Source organism: Carettochelys insculpta, chromosome 12 (genome assembly GCF_033958435.1).
Source record: "Carettochelys insculpta isolate YL-2023 chromosome 12, ASM3395843v1, whole genome shotgun sequence".
Lineage (NCBI taxonomy): Eukaryota > Metazoa > Chordata > Testudines > Carettochelyidae > Carettochelys > Carettochelys insculpta.
In genome coordinates, this window is record NC_134148.1 from 19333040 (window position 1) to 19350369 (window position 17330).

General features: G+C 40.2%; 1 protein-coding gene across 5 annotated transcripts in view; it reads right to left on the reverse strand.

The window, feature by feature from the left end:
• Positions 1–51: 51 nt before the first annotated feature.
• Positions 52–17330, reverse strand: part of TEX9 (testis expressed 9) — a 75730-nt gene continuing 58451 nt past the window's right edge. For all 5 annotated transcript variants that reach the window (XM_075007374.1, XM_075007373.1, XM_075007376.1 and 2 more), the window contains 4 exons: positions 13221–13394; positions 6923–7057; positions 4743–4877; positions 52–1597 (listed from right to left, as the gene is read on the reverse strand). In XM_075007374.1, the coding sequence (XP_074863475.1) occupies positions 1520–1597; positions 4743–4877; positions 6923–7057; positions 13221–13394 (522 nt within the window). In that variant the 3' untranslated portion in view covers positions 52–1519. The remainder of the gene's footprint in view (positions 1598–4742; positions 4878–6922; positions 7058–13220; positions 13395–17330) is intronic.

The following is a 17330-nucleotide window of genomic DNA, read 5'->3' on the forward strand; positions in this document are numbered from 1 at the left end:
AACAGCAGAAGTGGATGGGGTCAAGAAAATAATCAATTGCAAACATTTCAGTAGACAAACGCTTCTGATTTATTAAATACCGCTGAAAATACAGAAATTCATTTTATATTGACCTTTTATGTCAATATTTATCACTTTTAAAAATAAAGGCTGGTATCCTATGTTGCAATTTTAAACAATACTTCCATGTCAGATTAGAGAGAATATTAAAGAACAAATTTTTGTATGCTTTATCAAACATCAAATTTTAATTGCTAGAGCAAGTTATCTGATCTATAAGACAATATGTCTAGCACCCACTAACGTATTTAATATTCCAGCCCAACTATGAGTGTAAAGGTCTATTGAGGAGTGTTAGCCAACAAACTTTATCCCTACATAGTTCCCATATCTTTGTTTTTACAATAAAGCTAAAGTTTTTTCATCCAAGTTGTAACATGAATCAGAATTATTTTCTTCGTCATTAATGAGATTTTTGAACTATCACCTTTAGGGTGCGTCTACACTACAAACTTACTTCGAAGTTAACTTCGAAGCAAGGGGCTACTTCAAAGTATCTAAACATACTTTTCCTTACTTTGAAGTAAAGGAGGCTAACTTCAAAGTCACTACTCCATTCCCCGGAAAGGAGTAGTGGCTTACTTCAAAGTTTAACTTTGAAGTTAAGTGTGTGTAGCACTCTGCATTCCTTACTTGGAAGTAAGGAGTCCTCCGAGGAGCGACCCCCCCCCCCCGCCCCCCGGAGGATGGAGACAATCTGGCTAGCCCATGCATGGCTCTATGGTCCCTGCTGGCTGCCGTAATGGAGGGCATCGTCCTCTGGGAAGGAGAGAGCTGGCATGGTCTCCAGCTGTTCCCCTCTGCACGTGCGGGCTGTGGGTGTTGGAAGGGGCCCTATAAGGGGTTGGCTGCCTTCGAGCCTGGAGGGGCTTGTTGGCTATGGGACCTCATGCCTGCATCATTTCTTGGCCCTTTACTTCGAAGTGGACAGTGCGTAGTGTATAGACGTTTAACTTCAAAGTAAGGGGGAGCCTACTTCGAAGTAAGCAGGGTTGTTTTTTGTGTGTGGGTGCTCAACTTTCAAGTTATTTTTGAGTGTAGACACAGCCTAAGTCTTCTGAGATACATTATTATTATTAACTTTTATTTGGACAGCAGTGTTTATCTTATCTCAATTAGTTTCAAACAATAAGTATGAAAAAAAAAAAGGCAACGAAAATAGATGTTCAAACAATGTATTCTCTACCTACTGCTTGTCTAACCCATTACAGTTATTGACAATATTACAGACCCTTTAGCTACTTTGGTAATTGTTTGATTAATTAAGACATCTCAAGATATTGCAACACAAACTATTTACAGCCTTACATTAAAATGTTTACCCTTTTAGCACTTTTAAAATTATCAGTGTTACCAAGAGTAATATAAAGATATCCATGTTGACATAAGTTGTAACTAAATACCTTCAAAACAGCATGTTATCAGAATTTATTTTCAAACAGAGGTGTTGAAAACTGAATCAGGAACTTCCCCATTCAAGAGCTTTCATGAATTCTTCTTCAGTAAAAGAAAGCATTTTAGCAGCTTCAATATGCATCTATGAAAGATTACCATAATTTAGTGCAATAGTTGGGGTATAACAGAAAATAACTTGATATGTAAAATCATTTGTAGCATAGATAGCTTAAAGCAAAGAGAAATGGAATTTGAAACAGGTTTTAAAAAACAATTCAAATTTCTTTTTGAATGTGTAGCATTACTGGGGAGAAGCTTGGCTTTTGTTTAGTACTCCAAAAATGGGGGTAGTGGGGGGTGGGTCAGCTAAAGCTGCTACTTGTAGTTTTTGGTGCCAGTGATTTTCTACTTTGAGTACGTATCATGTATAACTTCAAAGTGAAGGAGGGAGGGAAGGCTCAGAGACATTTCATGTAGCTAGAATTGTAATAATTGGCATAGATGCCTTATCCTTAAATCCTTTCCAGTGCTAAAAAATGTTCTAGGGCTGAGCCCTGGCACCTTTAGGCTTGGCACTTCACAGCCCAGGAACTTCTATGCTTTCCGTGTCAGTTATGAAAAGTAAAAAAGTTGCTTGAACCCTGGCATTCATTATAAATTGAGCTTTGGTCCTTTCCTTATGCATACTTCTCTACGTCGGAGGTGCTTTTAGTAGGTATAGTAATTAAAGAATCTGACAACCTTTGTGGCTTAAAAATGTTTACAAGAAAATTACTGACTTTCAGAAATGTAACATTCAGCTCTGCTGTCATGTGAACTTTTTAGATTCATATTTAAGATGACAAAGTTTCTTCTGAGAAGTCGGAAAATATTTTTCAGACATCATTACAGGAACTATGCAGAAAAGTCTGCTACTGTTCTGTGCATATCCGTGTTCTCTTAAAAAAGCAAACTACTAAAGCAAAAGCATTCACAGACAGACTGCCCAATAACTGGTTATTAAACAAGGTTTAATGCATTCTCCATGACTAAGCTATTGAAGAAGTTATCTGTCTTTTACAGTTTCAGTATTACAATTATGATACCCTATTATTCCATAAGAATGCCTGTTACATAAGCCAGGGATGAGCAAACTCTGTTGGGCCTCACTTTTCGTCCCTGCAATAAGTCAGGGCCCCCACAGCCCGTGGGAAGACCACAGGAAGGGATTCAAGATGGCCCTCAGGAAGGGGGTGGGATGTTTGGGAGGGGAGTGTTGGGAGTCTCCAGGGGATGCTCCAAAGAGGAAGGTGTGCATGTGGGGAGGACCCCAGGAAGGTACCTTATCAAGCTGGGAACTCATTGGCTGCCCCTGCCGCTTGACTCAGGGCCTGTGCACATTCTGATTGGCCCAGCTGCGGGGGTGGGGAGGGGGGCAGGGGGGGCCATTTGCACTGTACTCCCCTTACAAAAGGATGTGCTCCTGCTGTGGGATGCACCTCCCCTCTCCCCCACTTTGCGCACCTCTTACATAAGCTACCAACATCTCAATAGTTTGCAGAAATGCTGTCTTCTCATAACTAATAAGTCTTGTTACTCCAACTCCTAGATAGTGGTAAACACATAAGCACCTTGCTTTTTCATACTCATTAAGCTAAAAAGTTAGAGGACATAAGCTGATCTACCATTCAAATGGGCAGCAGATATTGAAGCCTGTAAAAGCCATATAATGAGAGCAGGCTTCAGATCGTATTACAGAGGATGACATTTTTATCAGCCCTCTGCTTTTACAATGGAGTAAATTACACTCTGTCCTGATCTTAATTTTTGATTTTTTTAAAAAATTTTTCAAAGTTGCAAAATCAATGGCCCAGCTAAAGTTTTTTTCTTTGTGGGCAGAAAAGTATTTTTCAGCACAACTGTGTGTTCTTAGGGAATTAGACTAGTGTGATGTGGTAAACATTAAGCACAGGAACCAGCTGATGTGCATAGAAGATCTGAATTTTTAATATGTAAACATACTGTCAATTCAAAACAAAAGATGGCTATAACTCCTGTAATACACCAGCTTCCAGGTCTGGAAAACTGGAGAGATCTTCCTATTTTATGCCTTCTTATAAATAAAGCCTTTTCCACATTGTTCTCTTCTGGGAACCTATCCTTTAAATCTACTGAGACAACCCAAGGTAGTCTTAAGACAACCATTTTGAATAGCAAGCAAGCTGAACGCTGTAGGTTGCAGCTACTTCCCTTCCAGGTAATATTTAGCTTCATTTATATCTTTCTTCTTGCTCCTAAGGTGGTGTGGTACATCCTGACCTGCAGGCTGCTTCCACCTATTATACCCATCCAAATTTGGCATATGCATATTGTATGCGTGATCCAACCTATCTTTGCCTGTAAGTGCAATATATCAAAAAGCTCATGCAAAGTAAGTTCTTGTCATAGATTAAAAGACTAAACATACGCAAAGTTATCTGAAGAGGGTCACGCATTTTCTGAAACAACTCATGTACGACAGAAAAACATTGCAATAAGGTAACATGTTAGTACTGAAAGGCCATGCTACTCACACATCTAAGCTCTATTTTACACTAATTCCCAACCTAACAGGGATTTCCTGCGTTTTCAGGACAACATAGGGAAGCTGCTCCTATGTAGGTTGTATGTGCTCGGAGAATGAAAAAGCCATGGAGCTCAGGAGTTCTCACTATAGTTTTAAGTAGCACTTAACACATTCCAGTTCAGGGGCAAAAAGTCAAGATACACAATTGAAGAGATCATCTGTCCAGTTTTCAGGACTTTTTCATAAAAGAGAAAACCAGCAGTGTTAATTGTACCCCCGTAACAGCAGCACTAACTTCCTACACTGCCTACACATAACAGTTATTGGAGACAGTGAAGATATGGATCTGTTAGTTTGCATGTTACTGCAGAAGAAATACTTATGGTAATCTTGACAATTAGCATTTATAACCTGAATAGTAACAAAGAGGAAGCCGTGCTAGTCTATACACTATCAAAACAAAAAGCAGTCAAGTAGCACTTTAAAGACTAACAAAATGGTTTATTAGGTGAGCTTTCGTGGGACAGACCCACTTCTTCAGACCATAGCCAGACCAGAACAGTCTGTTCTGGTCTGGCTATGGTCTGAAGAAGTGGGTCTGTCCCACGAAAGCTCACCTAATAAACCATTTTGTTAGTCTTTAAAGTGCTACTTGACTGCTTTTTGTTTTTATAACCTGAAGTGTGTGACTCTTATCACTATGTCAGAAAATGTTGTTAAGCTTTTAGGTTAATAGGCTCACCTTTTGTCTCTTCAGAATATCAATTAGCTTTAACTGTTTCTTGAAACCTGCCATTAGGTCTCCTTTTTGCTTCTCCAGTCTCCTGTTTGCTATCTTTAGTTCTTCAAGTTTTTTGTGCTCTTGGTTGACTATATCCTAAAGGAGGACATAAACAACCTGTTATCTGTAGAACTGGCACAAAAGAAAATTATACCAGTAATCTGTGATATTTCAGATGGAGAAAAGAAGCTACCAAAGCTTTTTGACTTGTACCTTTAACAAACAAACAAAACCCCACACCTCACTGATAAATCTCTTCTGTGCTACTAAGACAGCAGAATTTATACTGGTACCACATAGCAAGAGAGAATGTGGGTATTCACTGTGTAATCCACGTATATGTATCTTGTCTTTCAATCATTCACACTTCTCTTTAGAAGCTTCCTTTCAGCAATCCAACAAACTACTGTGAGAAGCATTCAAGCCTCTGAGTCCCTAGATCCCCTGATTTTAAGCAGCCAGTACCTGAATGGAGTACAGCTACTGTCCTCATCTTATCAAAATAATTTATCAGTGAATCTGTTCTGGTATGGCTATGGTCTGAAGAAGTGGGTCCATCCCACGAAAGCTCATCACCTGATAAATTATTTTGTTAGTCTTTAAAGTGCTACTGGACTGCCTTTTTGTTTTGATAGAATATAGACTAACATGGCTATCTCTCTATCCCCGTCTTAGAATCTGTAGGTACAGTTGGGGTACAGAGCTAGCCCTTAACCTCTTCTGAGAGAAGTAACCCAATCTCTGGGTGCCTAGCATATGGGTACTGGGGTAACCCATGACATTTGCTCATACTTAACAACACAGTCTCCCCCAGAAATTCCACCTCAAAGGTGGGAAGCTCCTGGTTTACAATTTAATGCTTCCCCAAGGCTCATCGTTGTAAACAAACAATACACTATACTTTGCTCAAATCCAATGTATTATTGCTCTTAGTTATATAAAGCACATAAATACAGATAATATAGAAAAATTCTACAAATTTTTCTTCACTATGTTACTCCTCCCTTAGGAGTTGGCAGGAGGGCATCTGTGGAGCCCATCATATCTGCATCCACAAAAATGATTCATGGATATCTGAAGTCACATTTGTGGATGCAGATACCCACAAATTTGCAGGGTTCTAAACAAAATTTGCATTCACAGCTGCAAACATCAGCTGCAGATACCCTCACTGACATCCACAGATGGGGATACCTGTGGTTATAAAGCAGATATTCACTGCTTTGCAGGGCTCTAGGCATCTATGTCCCAGAAAGCAGTTTCCCCTGCCTCTTGCTGGGTGTCTTCTTGCTTATGCCACTGCATCTCTAATTCCATAGCTTGACTGACCTGACCTTTTTCTCTTCTTCCCAGCATTTCTCCTTCTTGGTGTGACTGTAATGTATCTGCCTCCTTCCAATACCTGCCTTCCTTTTGTTTCAGTTCTTGGCAACTTTCTACCATCGCAAAATAATCAGGCCTCCAATGGAGGACAAACTATCTTTTTTCTTAGGATGGAAGTACTCTCTCAGCTTTTGTGTAGTCAAAGCACTGATCTCTTTAAGTACCTTTTCTCACTCTAGAGTGCACTTGGTGCCTGGCCTGTCAGTAATGGTGAGTGCACACAGAGACATTCATGATACAGTTGCTTTTCTCAAATATCAACCAGAATGTGTGTGTTGAACAGATAGATTCCCAAATAGTTAAACGTCTCCCTACCACATGCTGACTTTGCAATCAGGTGCAATATAAAGACAAACTTCCTCCCTCCCGCTTCCTATGAAATAAAGTATTTTTCCCCCTCCATTTCTAATCATATAGTAGACTTAAAAAGATTGGAAGAAAGAGACAAACTCCAGCATTACATTTTACATAACTAATATAATATCACATTTTTCAACAATGGTGCAATATTCTCTAAAACAGCTGGAACTCTTGTCCTGATGCTCAACTGGATTGTTACAGTATTTTAATTACCTTAATAACTTTTTCCAACTTTAAAAACAGTCTGTGAAAGACAAAATGCACTCAAAACTCTTATTGCCATCCATGATTTGAGGGTGCTCACTTGTTACAAGATCAAGATCTTTGGTGGCCTTTATTAAGCATTTTACAACAAGGCAGTATACTTTTAAATCATTTTTTAAAAACCAATACTGTACCTTATTGCTTTGCTTCAGTTTATTCAGCTCCATTTTATACTTTTCTGCTTCCTCGAGAGCCCTATTTAACCGCACTTCTGTAGCACTCTGATAGGAAGAAGCCTGCTTTTGTACACGCTTTAGATTGTCTAGTTCCTAAATAAATACAGGAAGTGTGTTGAGCCCCCTTATAAACAACACGTTTACAGCAAAGGACATGCCAGAAAGCCTATTTGATCTTGTTTGACTTGTCAGTAGATTCACACTTCACACATGCTAGTTTTATAGTTCTAACTTGTCCCTTACTTTATTTTCCCCTCTCTCCCCTGTGTTAGAAATTCTTCTATCTGAATATTAAGAGAGGGTCAAGGACACCAAAGGATTGCACTATGTGCCAGTGATACAGAATCGATCCTGCAGCACTTAAAACCTTGGGAAGACATGGTGTGCTGTCTAGTCCAGGAGACATCTAGAACTGCCTCTCCCTTCTGATGCTACTATTTGATAGTGCTGTGAGTGGGGAAGAATGTGAAGGGGAATGAAGCAAGGGCGGAGATATGTAGAGCAGAGTACTTACACAAAATCAGTGGAGAAACTCACAGAGTTAGACAAAAGAAAAGGAATTAAGAACATAAGATATCCTGGCAGAAAAGACAACTCTTGTTATTCACATGGAAGATCTGTCTATAAAAGCACAGTCTGATTTTGTAAAGCTGTAAGTACAAAAGGGTGACATCATTTAACCAAAAGATAAAAATAGAGTAATGTCTTTTTAAATGTTAAGTCTTCTCCCTGAATTTTTGTCCCTTTTTGGGCACTACCCTATTTTCTCATACTTCTGATATTAGCTCTGCTGAAACCAAGCAATGGTGGGTTTCTTTAAAATGTATGTCCTTTGTGGTAGAAAGATATCCTAAATGTACAGGATGAATGACTTGATTATATAATCAAAACAAAAAAGCAGTCCAGTAGCACTTTAAAGACTAGCATGCCTATCTCTGTTGATTATATAAGTGTCTGAAAGACAAATTTGTATGGAAAAGCATTGTGGCAAACTAACACTGGATCATATGTATATTGTAAGGATCCTGGAATTCTCCAAACTAGACCCAGAAAAGAGGAAAACATGAAATCTAGAGCAAGTATGTGTCTTACTAAAACACGTGGATTCTACTGCTGAACTTCCTTCCCCCAAGATTTTGGATAAATGGAGTGGCTCTTCTACCAGATGATGTACAAGACTGAGGTAGGATTCACTTTTTTTTTTAACCTCTGGAGCTTGCACACGTTTTCAGGCAGGCAAGTTGACAGCCTCACTGGGAGCCTGAACAAGGTGGGGTGGACAGCAGGGGTGGCTCCACGCTCCTAGAAGGGGCAGGGCCTTAGGTGGAAAGGGGAGGCAGCCAGCCCTCAGTACTGCCAGAACCTTGGTGTCCCCCAGACCAGGCCTTGCAGAGGCAAATTAAAGGGTCCATGGCTCCAGGCACCACCACTGCCAGTACTGCAGTAGCAGCTAGGAGCCCCAGGCCCTTTTGAAGCCCCAGACCCAAGGCAACTGTCCCCTCCCCGCCCTCCTTGGTGGGCCTGTTTTCAGGTAAAATAACCTGGAAACATATTCAGGCAGTAGACAACACAGTCTATTCTTCTGCTCTTATGTTAAGATGGCAGAGCTGTGGATAAGGTGAACTGCTTGTCTCAGCCTTCAGTGCCATATACTCCACTTTACATTAAAATGAAATTCAAATTTTTGGAATAAGGCGTTTCAGAACTGGGAAGAGAAAAAAACAAACAAAAAACACCTGCACAGTGCGGAAGCTACCATCTAGCCTAATCATGTAACAAAAGGATAGTTAAATTCTCTTTTAAAGTTCTGTTTGACATTGACTCTAGATGGTAATAAGATGCAGAGGGAATTTTACAGCTTGTCAACTAATGCTTAAAAATAAATAGACCTTCTATTTTCTTAGTAACCAGGATTTCTGCAAATACTTCATAAATAATTTTAACCACTGAATTATGTTTCCTAAATAAATTTCTGGAGAAAGGGAGAATTACTATATCAGGTCTTTCCAATTTTTTCTTAAAAACGTATTTTATTTGCCATAGCCTAGTTTAGTTTAATTTCCTAAAATCTTGCACTCAATCTGCTCCTCTCCAATTACTTTGAACAAAAGAGTTCAATCTCTCCATTTGCTTTTACAATGAAAGGTGGCAATAAATAATGTTAAAAAACAATCAGCTGAACACACTTCCAAGACCACTAAGATAAAAGCATAGGGAATGTTTACCAGATAATGATTTCAAAACTACTGGGCAGCAGAGCATTCTCAAAAAGGACCACTCAAAGGCCTTAAATGTCAATATTCACAAAAGCCAGTACAGAAATTTAGGGGCAAGGTGAAGGAAATCCCAAAAAACTTAGATCCAGGAATCTGTCTTAAGAATAAGAGAGAATGTATTTACATTTGCCTCCTATACATCTGAGAACATTTTCTGGCATATAAACTTAAAAGTCTGTTTCACATGAAAGCGTATCTCATTCTGAAGTTCAACAGCAGTGGGTTGGAAGTAGGATCTGAAGTCCATTGAATTTTTGGGGTTTGGCTAAAGTGAGATCAGGGCTCAAAGCACCCAGTTTATCTCCACTGTGCATTAGGTCATACTTAGAGTCAATTTTTTCCTTAAGGCAAGAGCGCAATTTGTATCTGGCGTTCTAGCCATTCAGACTTGTGTGTGTGTTTGTGTAGAGCAGAGGCCCCCAAGGCATGCCCCCTTATGGGGATGTGAAAGCATGTCCAGGGGAGGGGGCAGGAACAGCAAGGCCCAGGCTAGGCCCCACGGGGGCAGGGAGTGCCAACCAGTCCCTCCCTGCCTCCAACTTTGCTGTATTCCCACATTTCACCACAACCCCAGTTCCCTGCCTGACTCCTGGTCCCAGTCCCACCTCCAGCTGCAATCCCAGCCTCAGTCCCTTTACTCCTGTCCCCTGCCTTGCAGGAGCTACAGCCCCACTCCCTGCCCCAGCTCACAGGGAGCAGGCCTAGAAAGGCATAAAGGAGGGTGCAACCTTAAAAATGTTGGGACTGCTGGCATCGACAAACTGCACTATGAAATACTGCCAGCAGTACTCTTATTATTTAGGACCCATCATAATTCTAGTTTGCTGTTATACCACTCACTGTGTTAGCAAATTAAATGTCTAACATTTTGTTCTCTTCACCGTCCTGTTGTAGTTTGTTGCACCTAAATGCAATAAATGTGAACAAGTGTAAAGATGTATTTGGTGACAATGATGCAATGGCTACACTGCTCATGAATTCTCTACCAACTAGGAAGAAAACAATAAATGCCTACAGAAATTTATCTTCAGAATGCTTTACCGTTAATCTTCACAAGAGCCCTGAGAAGTAGAAAAGCATTATCAACCCCTTTACACAATAGTAACAGAGAGGTAGCCCTGTTAGCCTGTAGTCTAACAAAACAAACAAGCAGTCAAGTAGCACTTTAAAGCCTGACAAAGTAATTTATTAGGTGATGAGCTTTCATGGGACAGACCCACTCCCCCAGATCTGGAGATGTGCCCTTTACAGAGGCAAAGTAAAGTGACGTGCCTTAAAGGAAATGAAAGGACTCAAAAGTTTCTTACTCCTGTCCCCTGTAGTGAAACAACTCATTCCCCCTTAGGGCTGTGTCTACACCAGAAAGTTCTTTTGGAAAATCAGGCCTTTTTTCGAAAGAACATGCGGACCATCCACAAAAGAACACGGCTCTTCTTCCAGAAGCCGTTTTTTGCTCCTGTATCAGGAAGAGCGCCTCCCTTTACAAGCTTCTGTTGAAAAGAAAAGTATGTGTAGATGCTCCCCGGGCCCTGTTTTTTGAAAGAGCAGTCCTCATGGCATCCGATTTTTCGATCCCATGCCTGTTCTTTTGAAAGAGCGGGGGCTATGTGGATGCTCTCTTTCGAAAGAGTGGATCAATATTTCTATCTACTTTTTTGTATGTGGACATGCTTTTTCAAAAGAAGTTTTTTTGGAACAGATCTTCCAGGAGAATTTCTTTCAAGAGATCACTAGATGTACCCTTAAAGTATAGAGTTCTTTCATCAAGAACTGAGGAGTGAAAGAGAACGGGGCAAGTGACATTTGCAGAAAATTTGGGAACTAATTGTAGTGTCTGTTTGTGAGAGTTTTAAACCATCCCTTTTTAGAACAGAACAAACAAGAAGATTGCTAAAATTATGTCAGGCAAGGTATAGCAGCACAGAGGATGGAAGCCAGCTAGTGAGTCTGTCTACATACACACAAAAGAGAAGCCAAGGAAACAAAGAAACCTCAAAAGTTGTTGGGGAGCTAAGCAAGATCAAGAAAATATCCATCACCACCTAATTTCTGTACTGCTGAAATGATATTACCAACTATACAAAGGTTACCTGGATTTGGATTTTAAAGTAGCTTTTAAAATTCATCCAAATAATCAATGTCAAGTGGCATCACTGCACACATACATGTGAACAGAATAAATTTGGACACAGAAACAGGAAAAAAAAAGTTAATATACACATTTTAGAAGTTAAGCTCTTCACTTGCTATTGGTACAGAAATTTCTTTTAATTTGTAAACTTTTACTTTAGAGAAATGAATCCAAAAACACAAAAATAAAGAAGAGTAAAACTTATGCAATCACAACCCACATACACAGACTTTCTCTAGACTCCAGAGATGTCAGTCTTCTGTATCTGTGATCACCAGTGCAGACTCTATTTATTATAGCCAAATTTTCTGGAACATATCTGCAATCTTTATTTAATTAAATATTAAATTAAATATCTACTACAAACGTTGCCAAAGGAAAAAACAGCTTTCAAAATGAAAAGATGGAAGTGTGTGTAATTAGATAACTACTTGTACAGTACACATATTTTGGATATCCTAATGTTCAGGCTTTTTCTTTCGCTGACTCCTCAATCCTGTAAACAACTATTGCTATTGTACATTATTATTTTCCTCCAAAAACAGAATATTCTCATTCCTGAGAAAACCAATTATCAGGATGATTGCACCCCTATTCAAATTACCAGCAAAGCCCATAAATGTGTTTTATTTGGTTTGGTTTGAAATACTTGCACAAAACAGGTTCTCTCAAATTCTCATTACCAACATTTCCACTGCTTACTGGGCTCTTAGAAGACATTTATAGGTAAATTAGAGCTAAATAACAGCATAGAATACTGAGAGCCAGGACTGCTGGCTGTAAACAGACTTTAAGATACCATGAGAAACTTGGCTACACTCATGATAAGTGGACATCCAGCTAACTAAAATCATGCTGGACCACAGATGTTGCCAAAACAGAGAGTGCTAGACTAGAGAGATTCATCCTGTAGTTTAAAAATGCCAATGCTACATCATTTTCTTAAACGTACAAGAATAGAATGAAAGCATGTTTAATCATTGCTACAGTACAGTTTCATATAAAGGTCACTTGGTTTAGACTGCAAATTATGTGTTCAGTTTACATTTAATCAGTTTTTCAGATCCAGTTCTCTAGGTTATTCAGATACGTTTGATTTTAAAATCAATCTCTCCAGCTCTGAATAATTAAAGGAAAAAAAAAAAAAACACATGCTGCTCTTAGTTTAAGTTCCAAACAAACAAAGCTGTGTAAGTGGGCCATCTGGTATAAACAGGCATTCACAACTTTGCGTATGTGTATTGTTCTTGGAGACAGGTTGGTCTGATGCCTTAAAGTTGGAGTGATTAGCTTTAAAGTGACACAATCAAATTATCAAAAAATAAAAACAAGGCAAACACACACTTATATACCCTTCCATCCCTATGTACTCACTCACCAACAACAAAAAAAAGAGATCTGTATGTCAAGTGGTGGGGGTTTTTTTTAATCATGTTATAGGATTTTTTTACAAGATGTTTTAAAAATATTGTTACAAGGTTGACAGAACTAAAATAATTAGAGAAATTAAATATTCCCTGCATTTTTTGTTTCTTATTTTGTGAATAGTGTCACCTGCTTCTAGGGATGTTCTACACAAAAATGTGGGAAAGAGTTAAATACAGGAAAATGTGATTGTAAAACCTTAACGCTGCTGGGAGAGTGTGGGACAAAATCTAAAATTACTCAATCTCATTTTTAAAAAGTGGGCTGACTGGATATATCTTTAAAGCACTATATATAGCATCAGTATAAGCAGAAGTCCGTATGTTAACTGCAGATTTGACAGTAAAGCAATTCACATAAAGGATGTACTTGTGGCAATTTCACATTTTCCCTTTAAGTAAGGCTAAAGAAATGGCTGCATTACCTTTTCCATGGCAGTGAGCTGTTGTTGTAATCCTTCACTTTTCCTGTTAGCTTCCTCTGACAGCGTTTTGTACTTTTCAATTTGAAACTGTTGAGTACTGACTGTTCGCTGTAGTCTAGCACGTTCTTCCTCAGTTTCTTTAACCCGAGAGTTTAAATTTTGATTCTCATCATCCTGTCAGGCAAAGATTCATCACTTTAGAAATCGATGAATGTTTTAAGGATGTGTTATGATGAGAGAGCTTTTTTCTACAATTTAATATGGAGTTATTACTATGGTTTTTTTGCAACTATTGTTGTGATAACTAGTGTCTTAATTTTTAAAAAGTTTTTAAAATAACATTTCTCTCATAAGCGATACTTACTAACTCAGGGTGGAATTCACAATCCAGTTTGGTTATGAAAAGGAAGAACATCTCAAATTCTATTCTTAGCACTTCAGTAACTTTTAATTTTCTATCAAATTTTGTCTTGCATTTTCTTTAAACAGTATTCCATATTAGAAATATGCCTTAAATAAAACATCAGTAATTTAAGGTTCAAGGCACCAAAGATCACAGGGCAATATTGTGATAGCCATCATTACTTATAAAATTAAGTATTTAGTAAAACTATGCAGGTGTTCTACAAATTCAGAATATTTGTGAGAATGTCTATAAACAAATGTTTGAAAAAATCATTAAGGAGAAAAAAGGGTGGATAACTATGAATTTTCATCACAATTACAAAAAAAAATCATTTCCCAATTTTTATTGAGCTCATCTATTTTTTCATTACAATCACAGCTCATATTCTTGGATACCTCGAGTACCTAAATTCATGTTTATTTTAAAATCAAGTGGTACATATCAACAGCAGAATTTTCATGTGCTCTTTACCACAGTAAATCCCTATTTTAAAAAATTTATTATCTAGAAAGCGTTTTTTCTTTGAAGTATGAAATATCTTGAATATTGTCTTTTATAAATCAGTGTTAATAGAGACCAGTAAAAAATAATAAGTCACAGTCCAAAAGTTTTTGAGGAGAAAGTTTCTATAACTTTTAGGAGAACATACCTTCCCCCTAGCCCCTGAAATAAAAAATCCCACTAGTATGAACCTTTTTGGGAGGAAATTGACTTTTTGTTACATCCCAAAATTCAACAAACAGTAAAAATGATAGATATTAATGATATCCTGCAGGCAAATTATACAATGTAATTTGTCCTTCATATTTAATGTAGTACTCCTCATGACATTCTGCACCAAAAAAATTAAAATTCTGTTCCAAAAATTAAAAATCCTGCACACAGTATTTTAAAATTCTGTAAGTTTTATTTGTCACTAAAAAAATGCGGAGGCTTTAGCGTGGCAGTGGAGATGACAGGCTGCATGAAGGTGAAAGATCACTCTGCAGCGCCACCTGTTCCCATGTCCCCAGGACATGACTCAGCAGTGAGGCTGCACCCATCTCTGACGGAGCACAAGATCTGGATCTACCCCAGAAACATGCTGGGACTAGGCCCCTGTGCCAGTGCACCAGAAGTGTGGCAGGCAGGCTCAACTAGTCAGGATCCAAGTGTCAAGGAGCTCAGTGTTGGAGATTCAGGTTTGGTATGAGCTGGTTCTGTGCGGGGAAAATGTGGGTGCAGGCAGTTCAGTGGAAGGTCTAAGTGTAGGGAATCTGGAGGTACAGAGGCTCCTTGGGGGTGGGCAGTTCCAGGTGCAGGGGCATTGGGATGCTACAAGGGCTTCCAGATGAAGATGACTGAGGATCAGTGGAGGGTTCTGATTTGGGGGAGTCTCGGTTCTAGGGGAGTGGGGCTTGGTGGGGTTGTAGTCTTGGGTCTGTCAGTGGGGGGGTTCAGTGATGCAGGGATCCAGATGTGGGGGTTAGGCTGGGGGTTAAGTGCAGGGAGTTCAGCAGGAAGTAGTTTGGGTGCAAGGGTGGGGCGTTCAGAGGCAAGTTGTCTGGCTGTAGGGTCTCCAGATGCAGGGGCTGAGATTCAGTGGGGTAGGGTTCAAGTATAGAGGGCTGGGGGGTCCTCGATGTATTGGGTGAGGTTTGGCAGGGATGTGTGTGTATGGGAGGTCTGGATGCAAAAGGGGTGGATGTATGGAGGAGCAACTCCCCATACGCTGACCCTAGGACTAGCAGCTGATTCCAGCTCTGGGTAGGAGTCACTAGTTGAGGTGATTTACCCCTCTGCCAGCTGCTCTGGTGCTTGAAATGATGTGCTTGCCCTGCTAGTCAGTGGTACACGAGTTGTCATGCAGCTTCCCTTTTCTTCCTTGTCAGAAAGTCATTTTTTATTACAAAGAAACAAAAAATCTGCAGGGGACATGAATTCTGTGCATGCACAGCGCTGCAGGGTTTCCCCAGAAGTAATATAGGATGTACTGAAAAAAGTTAATGTACAGCAAGCTGGGATGCAGATGTACAGCACTAAATAGCTGTATGGACCCTCCTGCTTCACTCTACCAGTTCCCTAGTACACACTGATGTGCTGCTGCTCTAAAGAACTTTTAATGCGCAGCATCAGGGTCATGCAGACAATGAGTGCATTGTCCGCCAGAGTGCTATAGATTTATGCCCCAGCTTGCCACGCACTAACTCTTTAGAGAAACCAATTTAATAACTTCACTTTTAATTGGAAGAAAAACTGTTTTAAGGGATTGGAAATGTGATATCACATCTAAGTATCCTGTTAAAATCTGGCTGTGATTCAAGAAAATGTCAGTGCTGATGAAAAATAATTACCCATAAGTGGCTAATGCGTAGCTTTCAGCAAAGTCAGTCCATTTTCCGTAAAATAAGAGCCAGTACCCATGCTGATATGCCCTCTTTGTAGTCAAAATAAAATGCCAAACATTGAATGGATGTAGACTGAAGTACTCTTTGATGATTTAAGACAACATTTTAGAGATTATCATCGCTCTTTTATGTATTCTCCTATCTGTCTATATCCATTCATTGTCTCTTATGTTTGCATTGTCAGCTCATTGGGGCAGAGACTGTCTTTTATTTAATGTTATGTGCTGTACAAACATTGAAGTTGCGGTCCATTACCAGGGTTCCAGTATGCTATGATAAAACAAATGATATAGTAATAATCCATATTGGCATTGCACTGTGAAGGACCTTGCATAACCACTTGCCAATAATATACTTGTTCTAGAGTTGTTCTTCCCTAGTAGTTTGTTTGCTGATGACTGCATTGTTGGCTCATTCAGTGAAGGATGCACAGGAGCTTTTTGATTGCTTTGTTACTTGTGCTCACCACTTTGGACTCACAGGCTGTGTCTACATTAGAGGGTTTTGTTGACAAAACTCGCCGAGTGGCCACATGGCAAATTTGTGGCATCAGGAGTTTTCCAACCAAAGTGAGCACATCCGCTAACAGCGTTATACCTTTCCCCGTTGAGTTATAATGCCTCTGTCAACATGTTGACAAAAGTGTTGTGTAGATGCTCTTGGGCCCCTTCTGTCAACAGAGAGCTCCTCCATGGTGCCAGCCTACCAGCGCCGAGAGGCACCCTTGCCACCACGGGCATGGCTCTATGGCTGCAGCCTCCTGCCACACTTAAAGGGGCAGGCAGCCCCAGGCACGAAGCTGGAGGAGTAGCTCCAGCCTTGCTGCACGCAGCCAGAAGCACACCCTGGCAGTCACACCCAGCTGCCATTAAAAATGGCTCAGGCCACCTGAGACCCTCCTGACTGTTCCCAGGCCACAGGAGAGGGCTCCCCCAAAGCATTGTGGGGCACCAGGAGGCGCACCCCCATCCTGGTCCAGTTCTGAGATCCAGGACCTGCTGGTGTTCTGGGCTGACGAGCCCATACTGTTGGACTCAAGCATCAAGCGCCACAACACCTCAGGCTATGCCCATATTGCTTGAGCCCTGCTGGACCACGGCCACCCCACCCGCACCCTTGAGCAGGTACAGGCGAAGGGGAAAGGACTCCATCAGGCCTACATGTGTGCCCACGATGTGCGGCAGAAGTCAGGGGAAGGCATGGCCAGCTGCCCCAACTACCAGGAGCTGGACCATCTCCTTGGGACAATGATGGGGCCCCAGCAATGCCACCATGGACACCAGGGAGGAGGTTCCCCTGATGGAGAGGGTGTCCCTG